A 27,683-nucleotide genomic window follows, 5' to 3' on the forward strand; every position below is an offset into this window, starting at 1 on the left:
GGTACAGCATGTAGTATGCACGTGGAGGGTTTGGCAGATTTTACCAATGAAATAAGCTCCTCAAGACCAATTGGGGGAAAGAACTCCAAAAGATAATCAGAGCATCATATAATCTGACCAGACAGATGTCAGAATGCATTTCCCCCCCTAATTTTATCAATCTTATCATTAAAGAACTTCATAAAACTGTTACTGCTGTACTCCTTGGGGATTCGGGATTCAATTTGGTCATGATTCCTAGTTAGGCTAGGTACAGTTTTAAGTAGGAGTCTTGAATTGTTTTTTATGTTTTTCTATTAAAGCCGAAATATATGAGGATGGGTATGGAGGGCATGCTTATATTCAATAAGGCTGCTTTTCCATGATAATCTATATACTTCCAACTTAGAATTTCATAGATTATGGTCGGTAATCATTTCATTAACAAGTAATGCTTTAGACATCTTTAGATGCCTGTCCGCAGATGCCACAGTCAAGTAGCACTTGCCACACTAAGTGCCACGATTATGTGGCACCTGCCACAAGGTGCCATTTCTGGGTGGCTCAGAGGCCACTGCTTACATGCTGCTTATATGTCAGAGGGACCGAACCCTTACAGGAAATTTGGCAGAAAAATGCGCCTCCCGATGACCTCTGAGATGTTTTGTGATTGGACAGATGCAGTTCGATTAGCCCTGAACCTGAATTTCAACCCGAACTGGAATTTCGAACCAAACCTGAATTTCAACCAGAACTGGAATTTCGACCCAAACCTGAATTTCGACCAGAACCTGAATTTCGAACTGAACCCGAATTTTAACTTGAATTTTTGAATACCTGACTGAATTTCACAGGCTTTTTTTTCAAGAAATAATGGCTTCAGTTTCAGGTTCTGGTGACACTGAAAAAGTTCTATATTGTAGTGTAATACTGGCTGTATGAAATCAGCAAGTGTCATATTTGGCCTGTGAATGATAAGTTCCCATACTTCAGATTGATGGCCATTCTAAGAGACTTTCCCCAAGCGTCAAAACGCAGGATAGCACATGCTGCAAACACCCACTTCACTGACACACACTTGAATAATAACTGCCATTTAAATATCATAGAATTGATCAAGTAACTCACATACGTGTGGATACATGGGACTATGTGGAGACTATGGGTCTCCACATACACACTACGTGTGGAGACTATGGGTTCTATAGACCACCATGGAGAAATGTGCACATTCCACTCAAAGTCCAACCCATCTCTCTCTCTCTCTCTCTCTCTCTCTCTCTCTCTCATTGTCCCTCTCTCCTGAACTGTCCTTGTCTCTTGCTCCCTAACTCTCCCTGTCTCTCTCTCCCTACTTACATTTATTTTGAATTGCACAGCTTTATACATGCATGCAGGTCTTGCAGGTCTATTAATTTGAATAAAGATCTCTATTTTATGTTAAAGAAATCAAGACAATTTCCACACAACATGAAAAAAGGTCTTCCTATCATTATGGGTACATATTCTCCCTAGAATGAGATTAAACACACACTCTTCCTGCTCATGGCTTACTGTCTGTGTGTCATTGCTCAGTCACATGCTAACACACACACGCACACGCGCACACACATCAAACAAAGCCACCCCTTCACACGACACAGGGGGCATGATAAAATCAGTCTCTGCTAAATTTAGCCTCCCAGATGAGATGGGCTGGCAGCAGAATGAGCTGTGTATTAGCGCAGATCGGCTTGGCGTGTGTGCTAGAAATAGACTGTTCCGAGGTGCAGAGACTGATATGGGCACACACACGCACGCACACACACGCGCCCTCACACACACACACACAAACACACTGGAAAAGGCACAACATGGTGACGTGGTGACCCATATGTTTGCTTGGACTATATTATCAGTACAGTGCGGTTCTAATAGATTTTCTGTACTTCTGTGCAGCCATTTAGTTCTGTGTATGATTAAAACAACACCAAACATCACAAAAAATCCATTGAGACAGTTTTTCAATATGGAGGAAAATTGTTAGAAAATGTTATAATATTAATATAAAATAATTTATATATTTATATATACACCACAATAGCACTCATTACATATACACCATAACCCATAACTCATTACAGATACAGCACAACACTCATTACAGATACACCGTAACCCATCACCCATTACAGATACACCACAACACTCATTACATATACACCGTAACCCATCACTCATTACAGATACATCACAACACTCATTACAGATACACCACAACACTCATTACAGATACATCACAACACTCATTACAGATACACCGTAACCCATCACCCATTACAGATACACCACAACACTCATTACATATACACCGTAACCCATCACTCATTACAGATACATAACAACACTCATTACATATACACCGTAACCCATCACTCATTATTGATACACCACAACACATTACAGATACACCGTAACCCATCACTCATTACAGATACATCACAACACTCATTACAGATACACCACAACACTCATTACATATACACCGTAACCCATCACTCATTACAGATACACCACAACACTCATTACAGATACACCGTAACCCATCACTCATTACAGATACATCACAACAAGACCCATTACAGATACACCACAACACTCATTACATATACACCGTAACCCATCACTCATTACAGATACATAACAACACTCATTACATATACACCGTAACCCATCACTCATTATAGATACACCACAACACTCATTACATATACAACGTAACCAATCACTCATTACAGACACACCACAACAAGACTCATTATAGATACACCACAACACTCATTACAGATACACATCAGTCGTTACATATATACCGTAACCCAACACTCATTACAGATACACCGTAACCCATCACTCATTACAGAGACATCACAACAAGACTCATTATAGATACACCTAGGGGTGGGCGATATGGGGGAAAAAATTGTATCACGATTTTTTTCATAAAATCACGATTTCGATTTTTTATCACGATCTTCCATTCAAAAAAAAAAAACAAAAAAAATGGGGCTACAAAGCTTTCTTTTTAAGTAGATTTAAATGAATGATATTGCAATTTTCCATGTGCAAACATTGTAAACAAAAAATGTAAACAACACACGTGACACTGTGTCACGTAGGGCTACGCCCCCCTCTCCTAGCTGTCACTCCGGTTTCCCTGTTCCTCGTGACTGTGGGGCAGTCACGGCCTGGCGGTTAGGGAACTGGTCTTGTGACCGGAGGGTCGTGGGTTCGATTCCCAGACAGGCCATAACTGAGGTGCCCTTGAGCAAGGCACCGAACCCCAGCTGCTCCCCGGGCGCCATGGCTAGGGCTGCCCACCGCTCTGGGCACGTGTGATCCACAGCCCCCTAGTAACCACTAGTGTGTGTGTATGTTCTGACTGCACAGATGGGTTAAAAGCGGAGGACAAATTTCGATTGGGGTGTAAAAATCACAATTGACAAAATATGGCACATTTCATTTCATTTTGTTCCCTGCTCCTTGAGCCTGCCTTGTTGTGTGTTTCTATGGTTTCCCCACGTCTGCCACGCCCATGTCGTTATTGTCTTCACCTGTTTCCATAGTTGCCAGGTTTGCGGTTTTCACAGCAAATTGGGCTTGTTTGAAAATCCAGCCGCGGGAAAAAAAATTCTGGGGTTCTTTGGGCTACTTTTGAGTTGGGCCACCACGGGGGTTACAAGTCAACACAAAGAATAGATCGCGATATAATACTTAATTTGTCTCCATTTTAAACACTCCCCCCCCCCCCCTCGTCAACTACTTTGGGCTAGTTTAGGCTGGTGAAGGGCGGGTTTTACACTGACTTTGTGCGGGATATTTTTGTAGGACCTGGCAACCCTGCCCGTTTCTAGTCTAGTTCAATATATTTATAGTCCCCGTGTCTCATATGTCGGTATCGGTTATTTTGTGCTACTTACCTGTTTATTCTCTTGCCTCGTTCGTGCTCTAGTAGATTTAACTGTTTCTGTTTCGTCTTCTCTTTCTCTTTCGTCGTAAGTGCCGTTCAGCCTAGTCTTTGTTTCCCCTGCCTTGTTTTGTTCTTTGTGCCACCATGCCCGTTTATATTTCATGTTCGGACTGCCTACCTGTTATGACCCCTGCCCAGTATTACGACTCTGTCCATTCAATAAATCTCGCTCTCCTTAGCGTTTGTGTCCGCCTCCCTGCTCTGCGTCACGCAGTTCCTTACACTGTTAAAGTGCACTATTGCACTAAATATTTCCCAGCACTTTAAACTTAAAGTTAAATATTTATACATATAGTCGAAATGATTCGATATAATTCGCTTTTTTTATCACATTATTTAATGGTGGTTTATTTTCAAAACGAACAATCTTCACGTCTTCACGTTCTCTCATGTTTCGTGCGGGAATTACAAGAGGCTCGTATTTGTTAACGTAAAGAGAACTGTTCAATCAGACTGATATTTGGTGTGAAACGAAGTAGTTACAATTTCAACCATTTTCAAGTACTTTAGCCTAAATTCCAGCACTTTTCAAACCTGAAACACAAAGCAACTTTAAAATTCGTCAGGTAAATGTTTTTCCTTTCTTTTCTGCGCTCCAGATTTCTGTATTTACTTTAACTATCCACCAGTTAAATGTTCCTTCCCCTGTTTTTGAGGGATGTTTCTTTATACTACCACATATCGTTCGCGCGAGGTGTGGCGGAGTCGCGCGCTATGGTCACTTGTGACGGCTGCCCCCGCTGCCCGCATTGTTTCACTTTCGGCATATTACTTGGGATGTCTACGTCTCAAGTGATTTAATAAATTTGTTGTACTGGCATCGGACGTTTTCACGTGTTCTTTGCACACTTTACATATCGCTGTAGTTTGGTCTTGGTCAGTGGAAGAAAATCCGAATCAATTCCAGATTACAGAGGTGGATTTCCTCTTCTTTACCAGCTCCTCGGTTTGGCTTTCAGCCGTCGTTGTCCACGCAGTTTTTAGCTTTTACAAACACAACATGTAGGCGTGGAAGACACACAGTTCGCTGTGATTGGTCAGTCATACGCCCTACGTCTGACGCATGGGTGGGAACCATCATAAAAAAGTCATTGCACTGATTGGCAAAGGCGATCTATACGATTTCTCTAATTTGGTAGATCGCCTGCGATTCTCCACTCGTTATCGCCATTCACGATTTTATATCGTCATATCGTGCACCCCTAGATACACCACAACACTCATTACAGATAAATCACAACACTCATTACAGATACACCATAACCCATCACTCATTACAGATACTCCACAACAATCATTACAGATACACCGTAACCCATCACTCATTACAGATACACCACAACACTCATTACAGATACACCGTAACCCATCACTCATTACAGATACACCACATCACTCATTACAGATACACCACAACACTCATTACAGATACACCACAACACTCATTACAGATACACCGTAACCCATCACTCATTACAGATACACTGTAACCCATCATCTCAGGAGTCACTCAGATCACTGACCTGTAACACTTCAACAGAATGGTGTTCAGTCCAAGTCTTCATCTTACTTTGTGGTACACACTTTAGGGTTTTCTCATCTCTTGTACATTTCAGCTCATAAAAGGGCTCGATAATGACCAGCTTCCCTAAATCAGGTAGACTATGTGAAATACTATCTGGGTAGAGTGAGGTGTCTTCCTGGGTTTCATCTACTGCAGATATGTAGGAATACAGGCCTTCCAGCGTTTATGCTACTTATGGAGTGTGTATCACATTAGCCTGAAAAACGTCTGGTTCAGTGGGTTCAGAGGTCAAAGGTCAGCATGGAACAGATAGCCACTAATGTCAGAAACCTTGGCAACAACAGTAGAGGACTTCCTCTCTCTTGTCACGACACAGACACTTAAACACTACCACACACACACACACACACACACAAGCTAAGTGCAGCACACATGCACGTACACACAATGGATGTTTATGTGAATTATAAGAATGAGGCCAACACATATTGTACATGCATATTATACATAATCTTTTGGTTCTCAGAACTATACCAGAACTTTAGAACTATACCAAAATGATACCAGAACTATAGAACTATACCAGAACTATAGAACTATACCAGAACTATAGAACTATACCAGAACTATAGTACTATACCAGAACTATAGAACTATACCAGAACTATAGACCTATTCCAGAACTATAGAACTATTGCAAAACTATAGAACTATTGCAAAACTATAGAACTATTGCAAAACTATAGAACTATTGCAAAACTATAGAACTATTGCAAAACTATAGAACTATTGCAAAACTATAGAACTATTGCAAAACTATAGAACTATTCCAAAACTATAGAACTATTCCAAAACTATAATACTATACCAGAACAATATACCTATTCCAGAACTATAGAACTATACCAGAACTATAGAACTATTCCAGAACTATAGTACTATTCCAGAACTATAGTACTATTCCAGAACTATAGTACTATTCCAGAACTATAGAACTATTCCAGAACTATAGAACTATTCCTACTCCAAAGACCAGTCCAGCGTTCCTGCTCCCACTCAGTCAACACAGGCTCCTGACTGCACTTCCATAGAGCCACGTCCGTGTCCACCCGCGGTGGAGACATGGTGGTGACGTCGGCAGAGAGCATCAGCATTTACAGACAGACGTACACCGTATCTACAATCACCTCAGTGGCAGAATCACACACACACACACACACACACACACACACACACACACACACACACACACACACACACACACACACACACACACACAGCTTTCTCTCTTACACCACCCAAACTAATTAAAGGTAGAGCTAACTGATCAAGAGTGCTGGATTTCTACTAATATTTCTGCCAGAGTGAGAGAGTGAGTGAGAGTGACAGAGAGTGATATATATATAGAGGCCTCACAATTTCACAAAAAAATGTTATTTCATCTGTGTGTGTGTGTGTGTGGTTTGATAGGTCCAACGTCATGATCACAGATGGTCCGCAGTTCCAGACCAAGTGCTTGTGAGAAACTGCAGGCGTAGGCTAATGGGAAACGTACACACCCTTACAAACACACACACACACACACACACACACACACACAAACCAGGAACACACAACCACGTGTGAACATGCGACAAAGAATCAATATAGCAGAGACATAATCACACACACCTGGAAACCATAGCAACCAATACAGGTGCCGATGTTTCGTCCTTATTACACAGTTCAATTTTCACTCACTCTCTCTCTCTCCCTCTCTCTCTCACACACACTCAGGCTGCAGAGAACAGTGTGAATGTTCTCTCTGTAGTGCAAGGTCATTTTGTACATGTAGAAGCATCATCGACAATACAGTTGCTAACGGGCAACCTTTGACCTTTGTTCAGCGCCGGCACACGGCCCCCGTGCGGCACTGTGGCTTTATTTATCAACGTTTAACGTTTAAATATATTTAAAGTCTCTCCTACAGCGGCACCATCCAACACCCATCACCCACGGCAACCTGTAGGAGGCGTGTGCACGCGTCTGGTTCCTGTACCCGTCCCTCCCTCCCTCCCTCTCGAAGATTCACACGTTCCCCTGCATCACCCCCCCCTCCGAAGCACAGTGCCATTGCCATGGAAACCAGAGGCACAGGGCCAGGGGTCATGGCCCTTCATGTCACTGGCATCTCTCACCTCTGCTAGCATGGTTTGCTGTACATGTTGTTTTTTTTTGTCATAAACGCTTCAAAAAACCCTCTCAAACTGCTCTGTGCTCTCAGGGAGTAAACAGAAAACACCGCCACGCGCTCGTCTCTCGGGGCGTCGGGACAGGGGATCGCAAAAGAATACCATAATGTTGCTGTAAAGCATCTCAGCACAACCGGAGGGACTTAAGGCCAGTGTGGAGCCCATGGTGCAGGCTCCACGTTCGGCTCGGTCTGTTTGGCCCTTGTGGGCTCCCTCGCCACTGGGGTGATTGTGCCAGGGTTCAAACCTGCTGGCCAGGCTGCAAACGCATGATGGCCTGTGTAGGCCAAGTTCAGCTCAGAGCTTACAGTGATTCTCAAGCTCATTATATACGCCATGTTCTGAGATGATCGATCGAGCCCGAGCTCCTGCCACAACACACAGTAAATTCGCTGCGTATTTGTTTGTGTGTGTGTGTGTGTGTGTTGGGACAGTCTGACTCTCATCATCCTTTTTGCATGTGATTGTTCACACCCTGCAGAGCCCTAAGCCAGAGGGGTAAACAGAGAGGGACACACACACACACACACACACACACACACACAGCTCATGATGTTGATAGAAAAACAGGCTTTAACCCAGAGCAATGAGAGGGACATGGGACAGACTCAGGGCCCCTCACCCACAGGGCCTGACCCCCTGACGGGCAGACGCTTCTTATAGTCTACAAAGAATAATAATACAACATAAAGAAAGAACCAGAGACACCAATATTCAGGTGATGAAGGCATATATTTATAAATGATTTATTATTTCCAAATAACTTAAGCCATTATACTAATAACAACTATTATTAGGCATTACTGTTACTTGAATTTAATTGAATAATCTTTATTGATCCCACGAGTGGGTAATTCAGCTCCCCCGGGGTCACGGTGTAAAGCACAGAGATCCCAGAGTGGCCGCAGCATCAAGAGATTTGCCGCCATTTACAGTTTGGGGGCAAAACCAGAGAGAGATAAACTAACACGAGGAGGAGACAAAAAGATACGACGCACAAAATCCCCACTGCACATTCAAGCATTGATAACACAGACAAGCAGAGAGAGGCGTGATTCATTCAGATAGGGAGGGGGGGGGGGGGGGTTCGCCAGAGGCCTGGCACACAGTTTTTGTGTCAAAGTTTGCGGTAGCTACAGAGCTTTGACAGATGAGACACAGGGAAGGGGTTTGACAGTAGATTTCTCCCCATACCTCCTCACAGCACGTGGGCACTTCACCGCCATGCCCACCAAAGTGCACAGCATATGGGCATCACACGGAAACTGACCTAGTCTGAGTTTATATCACCATGTTTGAGCCCTGCTTTCCGACTGCAATTTTGAACAAAATAGAATTATTATCATTATTGTGGTCACCATAAACTAACAATACTGGGCCTGCTCCATTTATTGAAACATGTCAGCAGGGTTTTAAAAACACATAACCTAACTAAAAGCATAATGATGACTAAATAACCAGCACACAACCACAGGTAGAGTCGGGTCGTATTTGAAATATACGGGTCATCATTTTCATAAAGGCTTCCAGACCCAGATACTACAAACTGGCGGTGGTCAGACCCAACGAGAAACGAGAATCAATAAGAAACCAAAGACATCGCGGTGGCCGCGCTCGGCACCAACCTTGACGCTGGTGTGACTGGTTTGGGTCTCGGCTTCGACGCGGACGTGTCCGCCGCTGTTTCGCCCCCGGTCCCGGTCCGAGTGGTTCCGCGTGTGCCTGCTCTGGTAGGCGATGACGGAGGGGATGGTGTCCGCCGCGTCCGTCTTGATGAAGAGGCCGTGCAGGGTGGTGGCGGTGCCCTGGGAGATGGTGGTGGTCTGGTGCGGCGAGTTGGACTCGTCCGAGTCGCGGCAGTAGATCACGCCGCTCTGGGAGACGTGGATGCTGGGAGCGCAGCCCATGGTGCCCGCGATGCGCAAACCCGAACTAGAGATGATGGAGTTTCCTCCAGGTCCATATCTTCTGCAGTCCTATCTCACATGCAGCAGACGCGCGTCCACGCCGCAAATCCGGTCCGACGGCGTCGTAACCATCCGGTCATAAGGGTATCGCGGTCTGGACGGTGTAGGGACGGCCGGTTCTGCTCGGTCCAAACACACATCAGACGGTCCGGTCCACAGTCCGTCCGACACCAGCAGCAGACACACGGAGGCTGTAATGAGCTCTCAGGACACGTGAACGGCTCCTTTTTCAAACAGCATCGCTCAACGCAGTGTGTGTGTGTGTGTGTGTGTGTGTGTGTGTTAAACGGGATTCGTACACGGTTCCGATTACATTACCTCACGGGATTTAAAAATGTCAAGTTAACAGATGGTTCAGCATACACAGTGAATCCCCTACAGAAATATGGCGCAGATAAATGTAGACCATTTTAGAGGAATAATAAATATAAAAACACATTTCCAAATATTTCATAATGAACATTATTCTCTACAGGTGTTCCAGTACACTCACAACCTTCTCAGATTAATCCCGTCAGGTAAGCAGCAGGTCTAACCTCTTCTAGATACTTGAATGTTTTAGTCTCAAAAATGTTTTTTGTTGGTATTATGAATATAAAACATCCTTGCTACAGATTTTCAATCTATGCACAAAAGCCTGATAAGATGTGTGAAACACCTGCCTGCAGGTGCGCTGGGCTTCACACCAAACACACACGCCAAGTTTTTTACGCCGGAAATCAATATTTTTGTATTTTTGTATACATACTCCTTGAGTCCTCACAACATTAACCCATTTAAATCCATAACGCCACAAACACAGGGCACTTTAATGGGGATATTCGGTAGGGGCTTTCCTGAGACAAACACTTGATGAACCGTCAAACATCTTCTTTGGCCTTGACCGACACATTCGCCTCGTGTTTTCCAAGGACTGTTCATTCTGGCTACATGACACTAGTAAAGTGTGATATTAAACCAGCCCTGACCACCACGGCACGACCTGAGGCGCCCATTTAAACACACGTCCGTTACTGCCCCCTGGCGGAGAATGTGGGAAACGCCAGTTCCTTTTAGATGAATTATGCTGTAGCTGTCAGTAACAGTGGTCTGCACTGCATTATACTCCACCAAAACATACACCAGCCTATAAGCCTATATATTTAGACACACACACACACACAAATATATATATATATATATATATATATATATATATATATATATATATATATATATATATATATTAATGACCTGTTAACTTTCCCCATCGACACACACACAGTTAACCGGTCAGTGGGTGAGTGTTTATTTAAGCATTTATCAGGTGAGGGGCGCAGATCCTCCCGGACGAATAACGGGCTCGATCCAAAACAGGTAATATTTTAAGGCCAGGCCATCATTCCAAATAAAATTAGTACATTTATCACAACTACAATATATAAAGAGTGTAACAGAGTTACTCTAGTATTGAAGGATTCCCGTTTCATAACATGGGACACTTTCTATTTAAATATTGGACAACCACGATGTTTTAGTTCGACTTTCTCAAACCGCAAAGTTGGTCCTGTCGACGTTAACTGTTGCCCTAATTGAGCCGAACCGGATCAACACACGTACCACAAAACAAACGTGATTTCTACGTGGATAAATAATGAATCTTACCTTTCTGAAGGGTCCGTTTAGTAGTTCGCTCTCACTCCGTGTGACGGTGGATATACTCATTTCTTGAATGCCCAGTTAGCAGCGGTGCTTTTAGTGTCGATTCCGAAAAGCAGGTAATAGAAGTGAAGCGAGAGGAGTTTCCTGCACCATTCTACCCAGAATAGCGGCGCGCTCGACCTGAACAGGAACTTTCCGAGTTTGTCTCACAACTTTTCACCCCCACAAATATCGCAGTGACCTTGGTGCGCCCGCGCGGTCCTAGCGCCGCGGGATTTTGTGTTTGTTCCCCTGTTGACTGATGTGTAATACCTCAGGGGTACGGATTAAAAAAAACGATTGCATGTTAAGTTGGAATGAGCTCTACGGAAACAGGTGTTGAGCCTTGATGTAAAAAAATGTCTGGGCGAAGAAGTTCGGCAGGTCAGCTCTGTCAAAACCTTCACTTCTCGACGTAATGGGCTATCACAGCAACCCAATCCCAGCACAGAGATTTATTGGTGGTCCCACGTGAGGAGGCTTTTGGCCTGCTGGGACTGCTGTAGGTCACTGTAGTGCTTAAGGCAGAAAACAATAACATCTTCTGCATGGGTACAGGACACTTTCTACCCTACAGAATTTAGTGTTGTCCTGTTGTCTAGCGATCCAGATCCAACTTACGCAACGACAGCTGATCAGCTTCTGACTGGAATTAGGCGTGTCAAGAAAAACAAATGGGGGCGGAGTTGTTAGCCCCAGAATAACTCACAACTCAGGACCAAAACTGCGGAATCTGAGAACCATTGCGGAATTACAACACACACACACACACACACACACACACACACACACACACACACACACACACACACACACACACACACACAATAAAAACAAAATGTATTTACGCAGTTTATTGTACAATTAATCAGCTTTACATGTAAAATATACAAACTGTTAAGTCTTTCACCGAGTCCCTGCCTCTCGTCGTTTAAACAGGATTGATTACTTCACTCTGTAAACTGTCATGTCTCTCTCTAGGTCCCAAAACTAAGGGCCTCTCACAGAGTTGACTCCCAAGTCACTGTGCGGCTTGCCCTTTGACCCAGGCTTGCGGCGGCCTGGCGGTGGGGGTGTGTGTGTGTGAGAAGCGCTCCCTCGCTCGCTCCCAGTTCTGCTGGTTCTTGCTGCGGCCCACGGACGCCTCCTCCACGGAGAGAGCAGCAGCGGAGCCCAAACCCGCCTGCACGGGCCGAACCTGTAGCCCGATCTGGGGAGAACACAGTGGTACACCGTGCGCGAGTCATTGTGCATGTCATCGTGAGTGTGAATGTGTGAGAATGGGACACAAGTGTAAGAATGAGTGTGCATGGAGCCAATTATATTTGTAAACATTTGAAAGGTTTTTTTTTTTTTTTGCATGTGCTCATGCATTCATGACCTGTGTGCAAATGTCTAGGAATGTATAAGTGTATTTAGTGTGAGTGTGTGTATTTACAGACTCGGTAATGCCAGCTCTGTCTCTGTCAAGGAGTGTATTTAATTTGTGTGAGTGTGTGTGAATTTACAGGCTCAGTGATGCCAGCTCTATCTCTGTTCAGAAGTGTATTTAAGTTTGTGTGTGTGTGTGTGTGTGTGTGTGTGTGTGTGTGTGTGTGTGTGTGTGTGTATTTACAGGCTCAGTGATTCCAGCTCCATCTCTGCCCAGCCCCTCTCCACTCTTCCAGCCCATTTTCTCCAGCATCTGTCGACCCTTATTCTCCTCATTGATCTCCCTACACACACACACGCACACACACATGCATGCGCGCGCACACGTACACACAAACACCCAAAAACAAATGCACACACACGTACGCACCATTGGTCAGACATTCTGTATACGTTCAATATTAATTCCTGTCCCATTCCAGTCTTACAGGTTTTACTGCCAAAGGGGTCTAAGAACAAGAGGAACTGCCAATGTTGGCCAAATACAGGACACATGCGTCCATACCGGCCCTCTTGCACCCATGTGTAAACACATTCATCTCTACACAGAGATACGCCCCGCACGCTACACCGAGATACCCCGCACGCTACACCGAGATACCCCGCACGCTACACAGAGATACCCCGCACGCTACACCGAGATGCCCCGCACGCTACACCGAGATGCCCCGCACGCTACACCGAGATGCCCCGCACGCTACACCGAGATGCCCCGCACGCTACACCGAGGTACCCCGCACGCTACACCGAGATGCCCCGCACGCTACACCGAGATCCCCCGCACGCTACACCGAGATGCCCCGCACGCTACACCGAGATACCCCGCACGCTACACCGAGATGCCCCGCACGCTACACCGAGATACCCCATACACTACCACATACACTACACTGATACCCCATACATTACACTGAGATACCCCATACGCTACACTGAGATACCCCGTACGCTACACGGAGATACCCCGTACGCTACACCGAGATACCCCGTACGCTACACCGAGATACCCCGCACGCTACACCGAGATACCCCATACACTACCACATACACTACACTGATACCCCATACATTACACTGAGATACCCCGTACGCTACACTGAGATACCCCGTACGCTACACTGAGATACCCCGTACGCTACACTGAGATACCCCGTACGCTACACTGAGATACCCCGTACGCTACACTGAGATACCCCGTACGCTACACTGAGAGACTATGGAGCTTGTCTCACTCACACAGCCAGTGTGGTATACAGCCAATCTCTGCTGTCTGCCCCACAGTCTCATTTACAGTAAGGCAATTCATAATCACGTTAGCAAGACTGGATCCCTTATGACACCCAGTTCCTAAAACCAATGATATATACTAATAAAGTGGAGCTCTGTGGCCATAAACAGGACCAGGTGCTGTCCAGGAAACACTGGCTGTGCTCCAACACCCCCACGCATTTCCCCCGCCACCTTTCACTCACTAATGCCACAATGCACGGCTAAAAGCGCCGCTAGTTTTGAGTGTAACTGTGTTTAAAAGTCACGGTTAGAATTTTCAACTGGCATCTCTAGAAATAAACTAAGATGTAGGTCGGTACAAAAAATATCAAGCAATTAGAAGAGCTAATATTTAAAAATCCAAATTTCACGCACGCACGCGCACACACACTGCCCCACAAACCTGAGCAGCCAACAGTAATGGGAGCGTCTCTGTTGGAATCAGAACTGTGCTGTCAGGCCAAGCACACTGGAAATAGTAATCTGCCTGAGGAATTGAAACTGATATTTTGTGATTTCGCCGTGTGCGTGTGTGCGCGTGTGTGAGAGTGTGTGCGCGTACACATGCACGGACGCAGGTGCCTCGTCCCTGTGGAAGGTCCCCTCACTGCCCACCGTCTGCCTCCGGCTCTCTGCCCGGTCCCTGTACTTACTGCTCCGCAACACACAGCTGTCCTCATACTCACTGCTCTGTAACACACACACACACACACACACACACACACACACACACACACACACACACACACACACACACACACACACACACACACAATTAGCTATGACTGTACATTTTTGCTTCTCTCCCAGCAGCAGGTCTCCAGATAATCACAATGACATTCAATAACACGGAGCATCCTGGAATACTGCCATTCAAATAAATCATATCTGACAAATGGGAGCATCACAATGAATCAGAGAGGGAGGGGGGAGAGAGAGAGAGAGAGAGAGAGAGCGCGAGAGAGAGAGAGAGAGAGAGAGAGAGAGAGAGAGAGAGAGAGAGAGAGAGAGAGAGAGAGAGAGAGAGAGAGAGAGAGAGAGAGAGAGAGAGAGAGAGAGAGAGAGAGAGAGAGAGAGAGATGTGTCCTCTCTCCCCTTCCTGCACCCCATTCAGTCCCCCAGGGGGCTGTGGATCCTGGTAGAGAGTACGCTGTGCGCAATTGGCTGCCGCTTCTCACCGGTGTGTGATTCGTAGTGTAAGAGTTGTACCTGTGTTAAAATTGTAAAGCGACCTTGGGTATCTAGAAAGGCGCTATATAAATTGAACATTCATTCATTGAGAGAGAGAGAGAGAGAGAGCGAGAGGTGGAGAGAGAGAGGTGGGAGGAGGGAGAGGTGGAGGGAGAGGGAGAAAGAGAGGTGGAGAGAGAGAGGGAGAAAGAGAGGTGGGAGAGAGAGGGAGAAAGAGAGGTGGAGAGAGAGAGGGAGAAAGAGAGGTGGAGAGAGAGAGAGGGAGAAAGAGGTGGACAGAGAGGGAGAAAGAGAGGTGGGAGAAAGAGAGAGAGAGAGACTTACTTTCAGACCGTATTTGAGTTTCATCTGTTTGAGCTCTCGCTGCCTCTGTGCTTCCTTATCCTCTTTGCTCACACACCCTGAAAATTAAACGCACACGAAGGTCAGCAACACACACACACACACACACACACACACACACACACACACACACACACACACACACACACACACACACAGAGAAACTGCATCTATGTCAATATTACAATAATTATACATTTATACTGTCACATGCCCTTAATGTCCTAGGAGACATTATACATTTTTAACATTAAGGGCATGTGGCAGTAAGTGTGTGTGTGTGTGTGCGTGTGTGTGTGTGCGAGCGCTCGCACCTGCGGTGTCCTCGCGGCGGTTGCGGCTCAGGTGAGCTCGCACCTGTCCTGGCTCACAGCCGTCACAGGTGTCATTGCCCGAGTGAATGTGGAAGGACAAAACCGTCTCCCCCAGCTTCACCTCATCCCCGTGGCTCAAAGGCCAAGGGTCACAGCGAACCTTAGGCTACACACACACACACACACACACACACACAATTAAACACAGCAATCGTGAAAATAATACAATCAGAAGCACCCACCTGGTCTCTACACTCACTGGCTAGTTCATGGTGGTTTTAGCGCTACGGCTAGTGTGTGTACAGGTGGAAAACACTGATCTCGCTCACAGATTGTTGTTGTGGGGAAGAGGCTGGTCCATGACAACATGTGTTGGGCTCCATTATAAGCATATCGCTATATGGTGGCCTCTTTAGGACACTACGCTAATCTGCCACACTGCAAAACGGCTCAGGAACAGTTTAAGGAACATGACAGTTGAAGGTGTTGACTTGGCCTCCAAATGCCCCAGATCAACTGTGGGACGTGTAGCAAGACACGGGTTTACAGGTGGTTTTAATGTTATGACTGATGTGTGTGTGTGTGTGTGTGTGCGCACACACTCACACAGGGTCTCACACTGGGACCTTCTACCAGAGGCCTGGCAGGAGTGAGAGGGTGTGGTGCAGAGATGTTGATGTTCCTAGGATTGTGCTGTTATTCTTGGGATCTGTTGTTGCCTTGTTGTTCTCTCTGTTACACCCCCCCCCCCCCCCCCACACACACACACACACACACAGACTACTCTGTGCTGTGCCTCATGTACTGAGCCTCGCGTCTACTCATCTCAGCCACAACAATGCATGACAAGAGCTTCCATGGATGGATGGAACTGTGGATGGATGGAACTGCCCCCGTCTGGGGTTCCTTGAGGTCCGTCTTGCCTTCAGTTAATTCAGGGTGGGTTCCATCCATTAGCAGCTCGTTCATCGATGCTGCCAGGTCTTCATGAACATCTTCAGCCAATAAGTGAAGACCATGCCAGGACCTGGAGCTGTAGGTGTGGACCATGTCAGGGCCTGGAGCTGTAGGTGTGGACCATGTCAGGGCCTGGAGCTGTAGGTGTGGACCATGTCAGGGCCTGGAGCTGTAGGTGTGGACCATGTCAGGGCCTGGAACTGTAGGTGTGGACCATGTCAGGGCCTGGAGCTGTAGGTGTGGACCACGTCAGGGCCTGGAACTGTCAGGCTATACATACTCGAGACCCTTTCTTGGACGTCTACTAGTGTGATGGTCACTAGATGCTGATCAGGGAGGTTGCTGTGGTCTGCTCCTCAGGTTCAACCACCACTGGGTCTTCTCCCATGTGATTCTCCATTATAATTCAACCTCTTGCTCTGGTGGGTCTGTTCCCATGTGGCCCCCCTGCCACTGAGAGTGCACTCTGCAGAGCTCGAGTGAGAACTTCTGTTCACTCCCCTGGTGTGTGTGCCTCTTCAGGTAGGCCGCCAGAGCTCTAACCCAGTATGGACAGGTTGTTGTACTTTAAGTATCTTCATCACAGCTTTCTGCGGTTCTGACAACTAACGTCTCTCCATGTCGCTTTTATCGTGGCCTCCAGCCTCGCTGATGCGATTAGTGCTGTAGCCAAGCTTCTGAAGTATCACTGCTGATCTGTTGGGTGCGGTATTGGTTAGGGAACTGTTGTGTGATTCCGCTTAGGCGTTGTGTGTGGTCGTGGTGGTGAGGTGCGTGTGGTGGTCGTGGTGGTGAGGTGCGTGTGGTGGTCGTGGTGGTGAGGTGCGTGTGGTGGTCGTGGTGGTGAGGTGCGTGTGGTGGTCGTGGTGGTGAGGTGCGTGTGGTGGTCGTGGTGGTGAGGTGCGTGTGGTGGTCGTGGTGGTGAGGTGCGTGTGGTGGTCGTGGTGGTGAGGTGCGTGTGGTGGTCGTGGTGGTGAGGTGCGTGTGGTGGTCGTGGTGGTGAGGTGCGTGTGGTGGTCGTGGTGGTGAGGTGCGTGTGGTGGTCGTGGTGGTGAGGTGCGTGTGGTGGTCGTGGTGGTGAGGTGCGTGTGGTGGTCGTGGTGGTGAGGTGCGTGTGGTGGTCGTGGTGGTGAGGTGCGTGTGGTGGTCGTGGTGGTGAGGTGCGTGTGGTGGTCGTGGTGGTGAGGTGCGTGTGGTGGTCGTGGTGGTGAGGTGCGTGTGGTGGTCGTGGTGGTGAGGTGCGTGTGGTGGTCGTGGTGGTGAGGTGCGTGTGGTGGTCGTGGTGGTGAGGTGCGTGTGGTGGTCGTGGTGGTGAGGTGCGTGTGGTCGTGGTGGTGAGGTGCGTGTGGTCGTGGTGGTGAGGTGCGTGTGGTGGTCGTGGTGGTGAGGTGCGTGTGGTGGTCGTGGTGAGGTGCGTGTGGTGGTCGTGGTGGTGAGGTGCGTGTGGTGGTCGTGGTGGTGAGGTGCGTGTGGTGGTCGTGGTGGTGAGGTGCGTGTGGTCGTGGTGGTGAGGTGCGTGTGGTCGTGGTGGTGAGGTGCGTGTGGTCGTGGTGGTGAGGTGCGTGTGGTCGTGGTGGTGAGGTGCGTGTGGTCGTGGTGGTGAGGTGCGTGTGGTCGTGTTGGTGAGGTGCGTGTGGTCGTGGGCTACCTGCAGTATTCTGTTTCCATTGATGACTGTGCCATTCTGGCTTCCCTGGTCCACCAGCATATAACATTGTTGGTCCTGGTCAAAATAAACCTCTGCATGTGACTGCGCACACACACACACACACACACACACACACACACACACACACACACACACACACACACACACACACACACACACACACACACACACACAGTTATCATTACACCCGAGTATATAAAAAGATAAACACAACATAAAGTGCTAGAGGTCAGTGGGTCATACCTTACTCACTCCCGCCTCCGGAAGTCTAATGGCATGGTTCATGTCTTTCTCTCTGCAGACACACACATTTTTAATGACAGATGTTGAAGCAGCGCTGCGCACACACACACACACACACACACACACACACACACACACACACACACACACACACACACACACACACACACACAGACACACACACAGACACACACACACACAGAGAGACCACTGACCTGCCGATGGTGGCAACGGCATCAGCTGTGAGGATGAAGAGAGTTCCGGGCTGCATGACAGGAGAACGAACCACAGTCACCCTGACACATGGAGGCCATGCTTCTGTGACACACACACACACACACACACACACACACACACACACACACACACACACACACACACACACACACAAGATGTTATAGGCCAAAATTCATGGTGCCTGTGAACCTTTCACCCAACTCAACGGGTGAAACTGCACAACACACACACATAGGAAAGAAATGCCGAGTGTGTGTTCTAACCGTAACTACAAAATAACCAAACACCAGTGCAGCTCTGCTAATCACCAGTGAAGTGAGTGTTCAAACATCTCAGCTTCTTTCATGCTTGGCTTTCCTGCAACTACAATACTCTCTGCTCTTTCATCTTCTTCCTTTTCTTTCCCCCTCTCTCTCACCTTCCTGTGTCTGTTCTTCTTTCTCCGGACTTTCTGGAGCCGGCGAGGCCGGCGGGGTGGAGGCCGGAGACGATGAAGAGGAGGGCGAAGAACTCGCAGCCTCCCCCTCCGAGCCCGTGATCTCTCCTTCCTCCGGCTCGCTCTTGCCGCTGCCTTCTCTGGAGCGCCGTTTGCGCTCCCTGCGCACGCGTGACCTCCTCTTCTTCTTCTTCTTCCTCCTCCGCCTCCTGTGCCCGTCGTCCGAGGACGACCTGTCCCGCTTCCGCCTCTCGCTCTTCTTCCGCCGACGTCCAGACTCGTCCGAGTGGGAGGAGCGCTTCCTGCTGCGCGACCGGCTCTCCCGCTCCGTCGCGACCCGCTTCGCCTTTCGCCGCCTCCGCGTGCTTCTCCCGACGCCCCTCCCCCACGCCGCCGCAGTCCTGCCAGTCAGCAGACAGACATTCAGCCAATCGGGAACCAGGACTTGTTTCCAGATTCTCCCAAGTTTCCATTTGGAGTGACGGACTGTAAATTCCGAGGAAGTACGGAAGGTTCACAGCCTAGAGTGCTCAACACACCTGTTCTTAAAGCACAACCCCCCCCCCCCCCCCCCCCCCAAACAGCTCGATTCCAGTTGTAAATGCTCAGAGCTCTAGAGAAATGCTGAAATCTAGACCTGGACGGTGTAAGTGCCTCACGAGCACTCGTCCTTATCCGGATGAGTATCTCCACGTTACATAGTTACACGGTGTTCCACCCAGCTCAGCATTAAGACCTAATCATGCATGTCAGATTTCATCGAGCTTGCACTATGATCTAAATTCTTGAGATGCACTCACGTCGGACAATGGCATGGAAACGCATGAAGAATGAGAAACACTTGGCTTGGGAGACTGCAGGAGTAATAACTGTCTGGAGAAACAATCACCTTTATCGGAAGGTTTCTACATCAACATCAACCTAATGACTCCTTCACATAAAGTCACCATCATAGCGCTTATCTACACAAGGAATCTGTACATGACTTAAGGAAGGCATGCAGGTAAAAATGCTTTGTGAAGCCCTTAATCTACCTACTAAAAGTGTCCCACTATCTTGGCTTTGCGTGTGGTGACTGTCAGTATGAATTTGGCCACGCCCAGGGGAATACCATCTCTCCCTCAGTAGGTGGGTGGCTCTCATTCAAAGTGTTGCTTTTATACTGCTATACATTACACAGAGTAATTTTACATTATTGCGTTACCAAAGTTAATTGGGGAGTATGTGCATAAATACTTCACAGTGGGTAGTGTTCACCACTCAGAGGGTAGTAAAGGTAGTGTTCACCTCTCAGAGGGTAGTGATGTCCTCACAAGTGGCTAAATGAATCTCAACCTCTAGACGCTGTCCAGCTCTGTTGCTACCAAACTGATCCATGCTGATGTACTGATGTACTGATGTACTATTGTCTCATGAGTACGTGAAATCTAGTGAATTTGAGAGAAGGAGAAATCTACCTCTATGAGCTGGTTGCCTCCTACACTGGTCTATCTTCAGCCTTGCCAGAGAGTTAGTGAGAGACTCAACCTACAGCAAGAAGAACAGCAACAGATCATGTTCTGACTCTGTAGTCAGGGCAAGAACATATTCCAACCACAACACTCAAACCCAAGAAACACCTCAACACTAAGGCTCATACCACATTCCTCAAACTCTACACCCACAACGTTCAAATCATACATCCACATCTCTCAAATCATAAAGCCTCAACGCTCAAATATTACAAAATCATACAGACACGCCCCTCAAATCTTAAAGCCACAACACTCAAATCGTATAGCCACAGGGCTCAAAGCGCCTAGCCACAACACTAAAACTTAACAACACTTAAATCCTATTACCATAGGAAGTCCTAAGATTATAACACATGTTAAAGAACCCAATTCAACAACAATAACTCAGTCAAACCCATTAAGGTCAAGCTCCAAACCTGTGGCAATGATTCATATTTGCATTCTGATGCAATAGCCTCAGTAACTCAACAATTTAGCTCCGACTCCTTGACCTAATCTGTGTTATGTGATAATCTCATCAGGTGAGGTGGTTTCCGCTGGCTGTGAGGGGCTTTACACTCAAGCCCTACAGCCATAACATTCCAACCCAATAAGCACAGCACTCCATAACCCCACTGCCCTCTGTACACTCCTGAATTCACAATCAGTCTCCAAATGGAAAACACAAGCATGAGTGACAGACTTAGCATGTCTGAGCGACCAGACTGGTCTGTGTGTGTGTGTGTGTGTGTGTGTGTGTGTGTGTGTGTCTCCAAAATCATTGGCATGTGTGCCAAAGTAACCAAACAGGTTCTCATGAGTAAAGAGCCCCGTGGTGGACCAGGGAGAGATGTGTGACGGACCAAGCATGTAATGGTTCTCTGAAACAGTGCCATTTCTTCACCTTCCACAGTAGCTTTGGCCAAATGAACACTGAATAACATTTTAACATACAATAACATTTCCCAAGAGGAATCACACCATCAACCTTTTTTTTTTAAAAAGAGAGAAACCTAAAAAAGAAATAGGAATGTCAAAGTGCACAGCTGTAGCCAGCATATCAGTACAAGAATGCAATCGCTACAACACCCGGGCCCGGTTGAAAGCCGTGATGAGATTAGGGCTTTCTCAAATCAAATTAGAATCCGTCCAGGATCTAATGTCATTGGATCTCAATTACAGTTCACTCTATGTTCTATTCAAACAAAATTTGAAGTCACTGAGTGTGCTGTCCAATCATCTTCAAGTGTGCCTTACCCCGCCCTCCTGCTGTCCCGCCCTCTCCACGCCCTTCTTGCTCCTCCTCTTGGTGACCTTGTCCGTGACGCTCTCGGCCTGCGCCGGCTGGGCCGCTGCCATCTCGACTCTGGAGTGGAACTGGTACTTGCCGCTGTCCGGGTCGTAGTAGTAGTACATGCCCGTGCTGCCGTCGTAGTACAGCTGGGAACTCTGCAAAGGAAAAGGCGCTGTTCACTAAATAACTAAACTAAATGGCCAGTTACATAAGATTTGGACAGTGTGATAATCACCTGCGCTCATTACAACATGAGCTCTGAGTGGACTAATAGGGCTGGATCTTTACTGAACAGTGTTTTATCATATTTAGATCCTGAGTTTGGTTTTTCTTTTCTAATCCTTTACTCCATGTTTAAATGTAACAGCCCAGCCTGTTTACATGCTTACGGTGTATTTTGTGAAACATCAAACCCCTGAAAACATTTTTTAAATATTTTTTTTACAATAAACTATAGATTCAGGACTAAAAATGTTGTAGATTCTTGCAGTTCCTGTTTTTGATCTAAGTTCTAAGGAAATATAGCAATGTCAGCTTATTCCATGTGGGAATCAGAGTTAAGTATATGCTCACATCAGCTAGCCACTAAGGTTTACATACATAGGTAATGAAAAAACCACACTTCTGAGTTGCACACATGCCATATACTGATGTTTAGAAAGGGATTTGATGTGTTTGAAAGGGTCGACCTACTAGTTTCATTTATATGGTCAATATTGTTTTAAGTAATGTTTTTGCAAGGGACCTCAAATGGATTTCATGGTAACACCGTAGTCTGTGCTCAATAGATGTGATTTCTATGCTTCTAGGCAATAAGTCCCACTGGATAGGGGTTTTCAATCTAACCGAGTTACCAGACATCTGATACAACTCAAGAGAAGACTTGGAGCTGATTAAAGAAGTGGAATCAGGTGTACTCTGGCTTGGCTGGAATGAAACCACTGCACTATGTCTTTCTTTGATTGGACAACCTTACCCACTCACCACTTCCACAGTCACTGTGAGGATGTGGTCAATATAAAGTCCAACACGTGGTTTGAACAAACAGCTGTTATTGTAGGCAACACCAGAGTAGTGTTGGTGTTAAAAAATGATTTGTGATTTAACGTTATAGATGAAGCTCCAGAATCAAAAATTGCTGCAAGTCCATCCAAGCAGGCATGATTTATAAGAAAGGTGAGCCGAAGCTTTAATTTGAGTGATTTATAAGAAGGGTGAGCCAAAGCTTTAATTTGAGTGATTTATAAGAAGGGTGAGCCGAAGCTTTAATTTGAGTGATTTATAAGAAGGGTGAGCCGAAGCTTTAATTTGAGTGATTTATAAGAAGGGTGAGCCGAAGCTTTAATTTGAGTGATTTATAAGAAGGGTGAGCCGAAGCTTTAATTTGAGTGATTTATAAGAAGGGTGAGCCGAAGCTTTAATTTGAGTGCAATTTGAACCAGTGCGATCCGAGTTCTGTCCTTCCAATTCAGTGGTATAATTTGTTTGGCAAATGGTCAGTGAACATCATAAAGGGTATAAGGTGGCTGGGTACTAGTAATGTAGACAGATAGTTAAGTGTTGCTACAGCGGGAGTGGAGGGAATGCCAGAGACAAGAATCTCTCATAACTTTTTGTAAATCTATTCTAGTAAACCCCAAAAATTATGAACACCAAATATGAGTATTATAGGTCTCATTTAAAGAAAAGAGTATTATTGGTTTATTTAAAAACATACAGATAGAAAGGTTTGTTGCGTTTCTCGTCTTGGTTCGTGCCTACCATGGATGCAGTGGTAACCGGGCAGTTATGGTCTGGTGGTTAGGAAACCAGTCTTGTGACGGGAAGGTTGTGGGTCTCATTCATGACTGAAGTGCCCTTGAGCAAGGCACTTAAGCCCACCTGCTCACCAGGCGTCAAGCTAGGGCTGCCCACCGCTCTTGGCACATGTGTACCACAGCCACCTAGTGATCACTAGTGTGTGTTCTCACTGCACAAATGGGAAAACGCAGAGGACTAATTCTGATTGAGGTGAAAATCACAATTGACAATATGGCAACGTGACCTTTATGTCAACACTCTCCTCAGCTTTGGAGGATGTCATAGTTGACTTTCTTACTGATTTCATCAATTTTCGGAACATTTTTCGGTGCTGACAGCGCAAACAGTGATTTATGATGGGCCTGCACTCTGACATGTAAGCCAAAACTGAAGACTGTCTGTTGCTGCATGTATATCTGCTGCGTGACAGGACGATACTTATAGAGTCAACCACTCTTCATCGGCATCAACGTTAATTGTATCGTAGATTTGAGATCGATTCATCGCCCAATATTACACAACAAAGAAATAGACATTTAACAGAATATGTTTTGACCCACTGGTCGTTGACATACTACACAGAACCTACTGTGAAGCTTTGGATGACCACATGAAACCCATGACACATGCCATTGGCCATTTGACCACTCCCACCACAGCAGCTCATGACGCTTCTAGTCGTAAGGACCCTAACGCAGATGGAGTGGCCACAGGCGGACTCACCGCGTCGTAGTAGAAGCCGGTGGCGTGGTCGTAGTACATGCCCGAACTCTCGTCGAACACGAAGCCCGTCTGTGTGAGCGCTTCCTCCGCCGTGGCACGCAGCATGTCCGCTATGGACGAGCCTCCGCCTACGTCACCTGCCTGACACACGCACATGTATAATACAACCATATAAATGCCATATGTCTGGTAATACCATAAAAAAAAAAGAAAAACATTTTTATGGAACATTACAAAGTATATTTTTGATATTTAAATTCTATTTATTTATGATATTTTTGATGTTTGAGTATGTGTATGAAAGTGAAAGCACAGGGATGGCCAGTATGGTCACAGCACACGTCAAAACAAGCACATTCAACAAAAACGATACTGTCCCGCAATTCAACTCTGCACGGAACACCTCGACCATCTTGCTGCTCAGAACTAAAGAGGTTAAAGTAGAGCAAAGCTAAATGCTACGGTCCTTACAAATGTTATCAAAGCTCAAAACACTGTTCCACACTGTACACTAATCTCACAAGCCACAGTCTGACTCCCCTAGCACAGATTGGCAACAATGCTATGGTAGAGTGTTTGCCGGAGGCCATGAGCACACAGTCCCAACACTGTACACAGCACTAAACTGTGTGACTTTCAGTAACCAAAAGCTGCACTGCACTTGTACGATTAAGGAAATGAGGCCTTAGGATGGCCTAATCGGGAGCTGACACACTGACAACAGCCTACAAGCCTCGGACCCGAGTGCTAACCAGATACAGAAGGTTCCAGAATGTTCTAACCACATTCGCAGTACCTCATACGACTTGTCAAGTCCTTTTCCACATTCTAGAGCCAAATGTCAAACATAGCAGGATGTCTCGGATGTCTCGTGGCCTGCCGCATGCGCACTTTGTTGTTACTTACGAAAGAAATAATTATTCCGACATATAGTCCGATATTAACAGGCTCCACTGTGCAAATTCAGATGCAGTTTATTCGTGTCTAAAAGGAAGAAAAAAAACAAAAAAAAAAACAAGCGACAACAACAAAACCCCCTGCGGGCTGCACACACATCAGTGTTACCTCTGTGTTGCCAACATCGCTCACTTCCTCAGCCTGTGCCGTATCGACCGCCGCTGTCTCTGTTGCCATGGGACACGCTTCTGTGACTTCTGAGGTTTCCTGTGTTTCCGTGGAAACACTCTGCTCCGTTTCTGCTGTTGCATTGGCAGCAGTTTGATAGTAGCTGCCGTAGTAGTAATTATAATAATCTGTTAAGCAGTGAGAAATACAGAAGAATTAAGTACTCGAGTCCTGAATGCTCCTGCAGTTCTTGAACAAGGTTAGAAACCGTTTAAACTGGGAGATGTTTTGTGGGAGTGTCTGTGCAGAAGGCAGCGTAAGAGCACCCGTCTCGCTCCAGGTGAACTCCTCCGTCTGACTCTCCGTTTCCACACGATTCTTCTCCTTCTTCTTCCGCTCGTGGAGTTCCATACTCAGCTTCTCAACCTGTAGTATACAGCGCACACACACACACGCGTTACTTTCCCTTTCCTTCAGCGGAGCTCCTGAACCCCTACTGCCTACACAAACACTTGGGTGCTGTGTACATGTACAGAATTCTAACACCTACACAAGCTTTGCATGGCTGGATGTGTCTAACGCTGATCAGGAGATCTTTGTGTTCATTTAATCAGCAGCCAGATGGCTGGTTGTCTCTGTGTTACCTGCTGTCTCAGGTCCTGGTTGTAGCTCTCCGTGTTCTTCTGTAGCCTCGTGCTGTGGCTGAGCTGTGCCTGCACCCTCTGCAGTTCACTCTGACAGGCCTGGAGCTCCTGCTGCAGCCTCTCCACCTCTGCCCGCAGACGCGCTGCTTCCTGCCCCGATGCGTCCTCCGACTCCCCCTCTAGCGAGGGCCCGGACTCGGCCGGCTCTGGAGCGGGGCCACAGTCATCTCCGTTGAGAGAGCTCCTGTCTTCCAACTGGTGCGCAAACTCTGCGCCCGGCTCATAACTTCCTGGTCCCTGCAGACCCACCATCTCAGAGCCGGAGACCTCCTGCACCTCGCTTGTCATCCTGCAGGAAGCCCCCTCTGACACAGATAACAGCTGCTTTGATATTGTGATGAGCCCGAGGTCCATCTAGTTTTTTTTCTGGTGATTATTACACGTAAATACACTAAACCTGAGGGTTTTTTGTTAGGCAGCCCCATTTGCTAAATGTAAACATGATACCTAAATAAATCCAGTAAACATATTAATTGAATGTACTAAACATTCAACAACAGATACAAAGCTTAGAAAACAACTGACGCTGAAACAACTGATACAAATTGTAAGGACTTCTAGCCTGCTGGCGTTATCTAACAGGCGTTTCAGCGCAAGTGGGTCGGAACCAACCAGCTCTCCTACTACACCGTACCAAAGGCACGGAGACGCTTACCGTTTGTGCTAGCTGTTGTTCAAAATACTTGCAATGTATAATCGTCTCAGCTTTCGGATTAACCTGCGAATCAAAGATAAACATCTTATGATCACCTTGCTTTCGAAACACACTCGAGTACAAGTTTGTTTGATCATAAAGTGAGTTACAATGAATAAACTTGATGTGTTTATATTCCACCCCGCTCGACGCCACCATTTTTCATTAAAGAATTTATTCTAATGTAACTTCCCTTACGTCATTTCCTGCAACACACGCGTTTGTGGGACTATACCGCCATCTTCTGGCCGGGACTATAACTGCTGCAGTCTATAGTTTATCGATGCGAATAAGAAGGGTGTCATTTTTACACCATTAAACCGTTCATTTTAACGGTTCATTACACCTTTAAATTCTGCAAACCACTCACTTCCAATCCAATTTATGGAGCACTGCCATTCACAGATCCCCCGCTATTCTGGATTTGATT

General features: G+C 46.5%; 2 protein-coding genes across 4 annotated transcripts in view; both read right to left on the reverse strand.

Moving 5' to 3' along the window:
- pde8b (phosphodiesterase 8B) overlaps positions 1-11,623 on the reverse strand; it is a 70,233-nt gene extending 58,610 nt beyond the window's left edge. Inside the window, exon 1 of one of the 2 annotated variants that reach the window (XM_076979331.1) lies at positions 11,356-11,623. In XM_076979331.1, coding sequence (XP_076835446.1) covers positions 11,356-11,415 — 60 coding nt within the window. In that variant the 5' untranslated portion in view covers positions 11,416-11,623. Of the gene's footprint in view, positions 1-9,369; positions 10,207-11,355 lie in introns of those variants that run through there. The other variant, XM_076979330.1, reaches the window with a different exon arrangement.
- Positions 11,624-12,236: 613 nt separating this feature from the next.
- aggf1 (angiogenic factor with G patch and FHA domains 1) lies at positions 12,237-27,424 on the reverse strand. Of its 2 annotated transcripts, XM_076979833.1 has the most exons (16): positions 27,364-27,424; positions 27,215-27,277; positions 26,500-26,864; positions 26,182-26,281; positions 25,856-26,043; positions 24,791-24,931; positions 22,231-22,422; positions 20,938-21,007; positions 19,023-19,125; positions 18,808-18,859; positions 18,544-18,645; positions 15,939-16,104; positions 15,607-15,683; positions 14,654-14,781; positions 13,007-13,106; positions 12,237-12,601 (listed from the first exon to the last, which is right to left on the reverse strand). In XM_076979833.1, the coding sequence occupies exons 3-16, from the start codon at positions 26,845-26,847 to the stop codon at positions 12,413-12,415; spliced, it is 1,956 nt and encodes a 651-aa protein (XP_076835948.1). In that variant the 5' UTR covers positions 26,848-26,864; positions 27,215-27,277; positions 27,364-27,424; the 3' UTR covers positions 12,237-12,412. The 2 variants fall into 2 exon arrangements, with proteins under 2 accessions (XP_076835948.1, XP_076835947.1); XM_076979832.1 differs by having other exon boundaries at positions 27,215-27,418.
- Between the last annotated feature and the right edge of the window lie 259 nt (positions 27,425-27,683).

This window comes from Brachyhypopomus gauderio, chromosome 18 (assembly GCF_052324685.1).
Source record: "Brachyhypopomus gauderio isolate BG-103 chromosome 18, BGAUD_0.2, whole genome shotgun sequence".
Taxonomy (NCBI): Eukaryota; Metazoa; Chordata; class Actinopteri; order Gymnotiformes; family Hypopomidae; genus Brachyhypopomus; species Brachyhypopomus gauderio.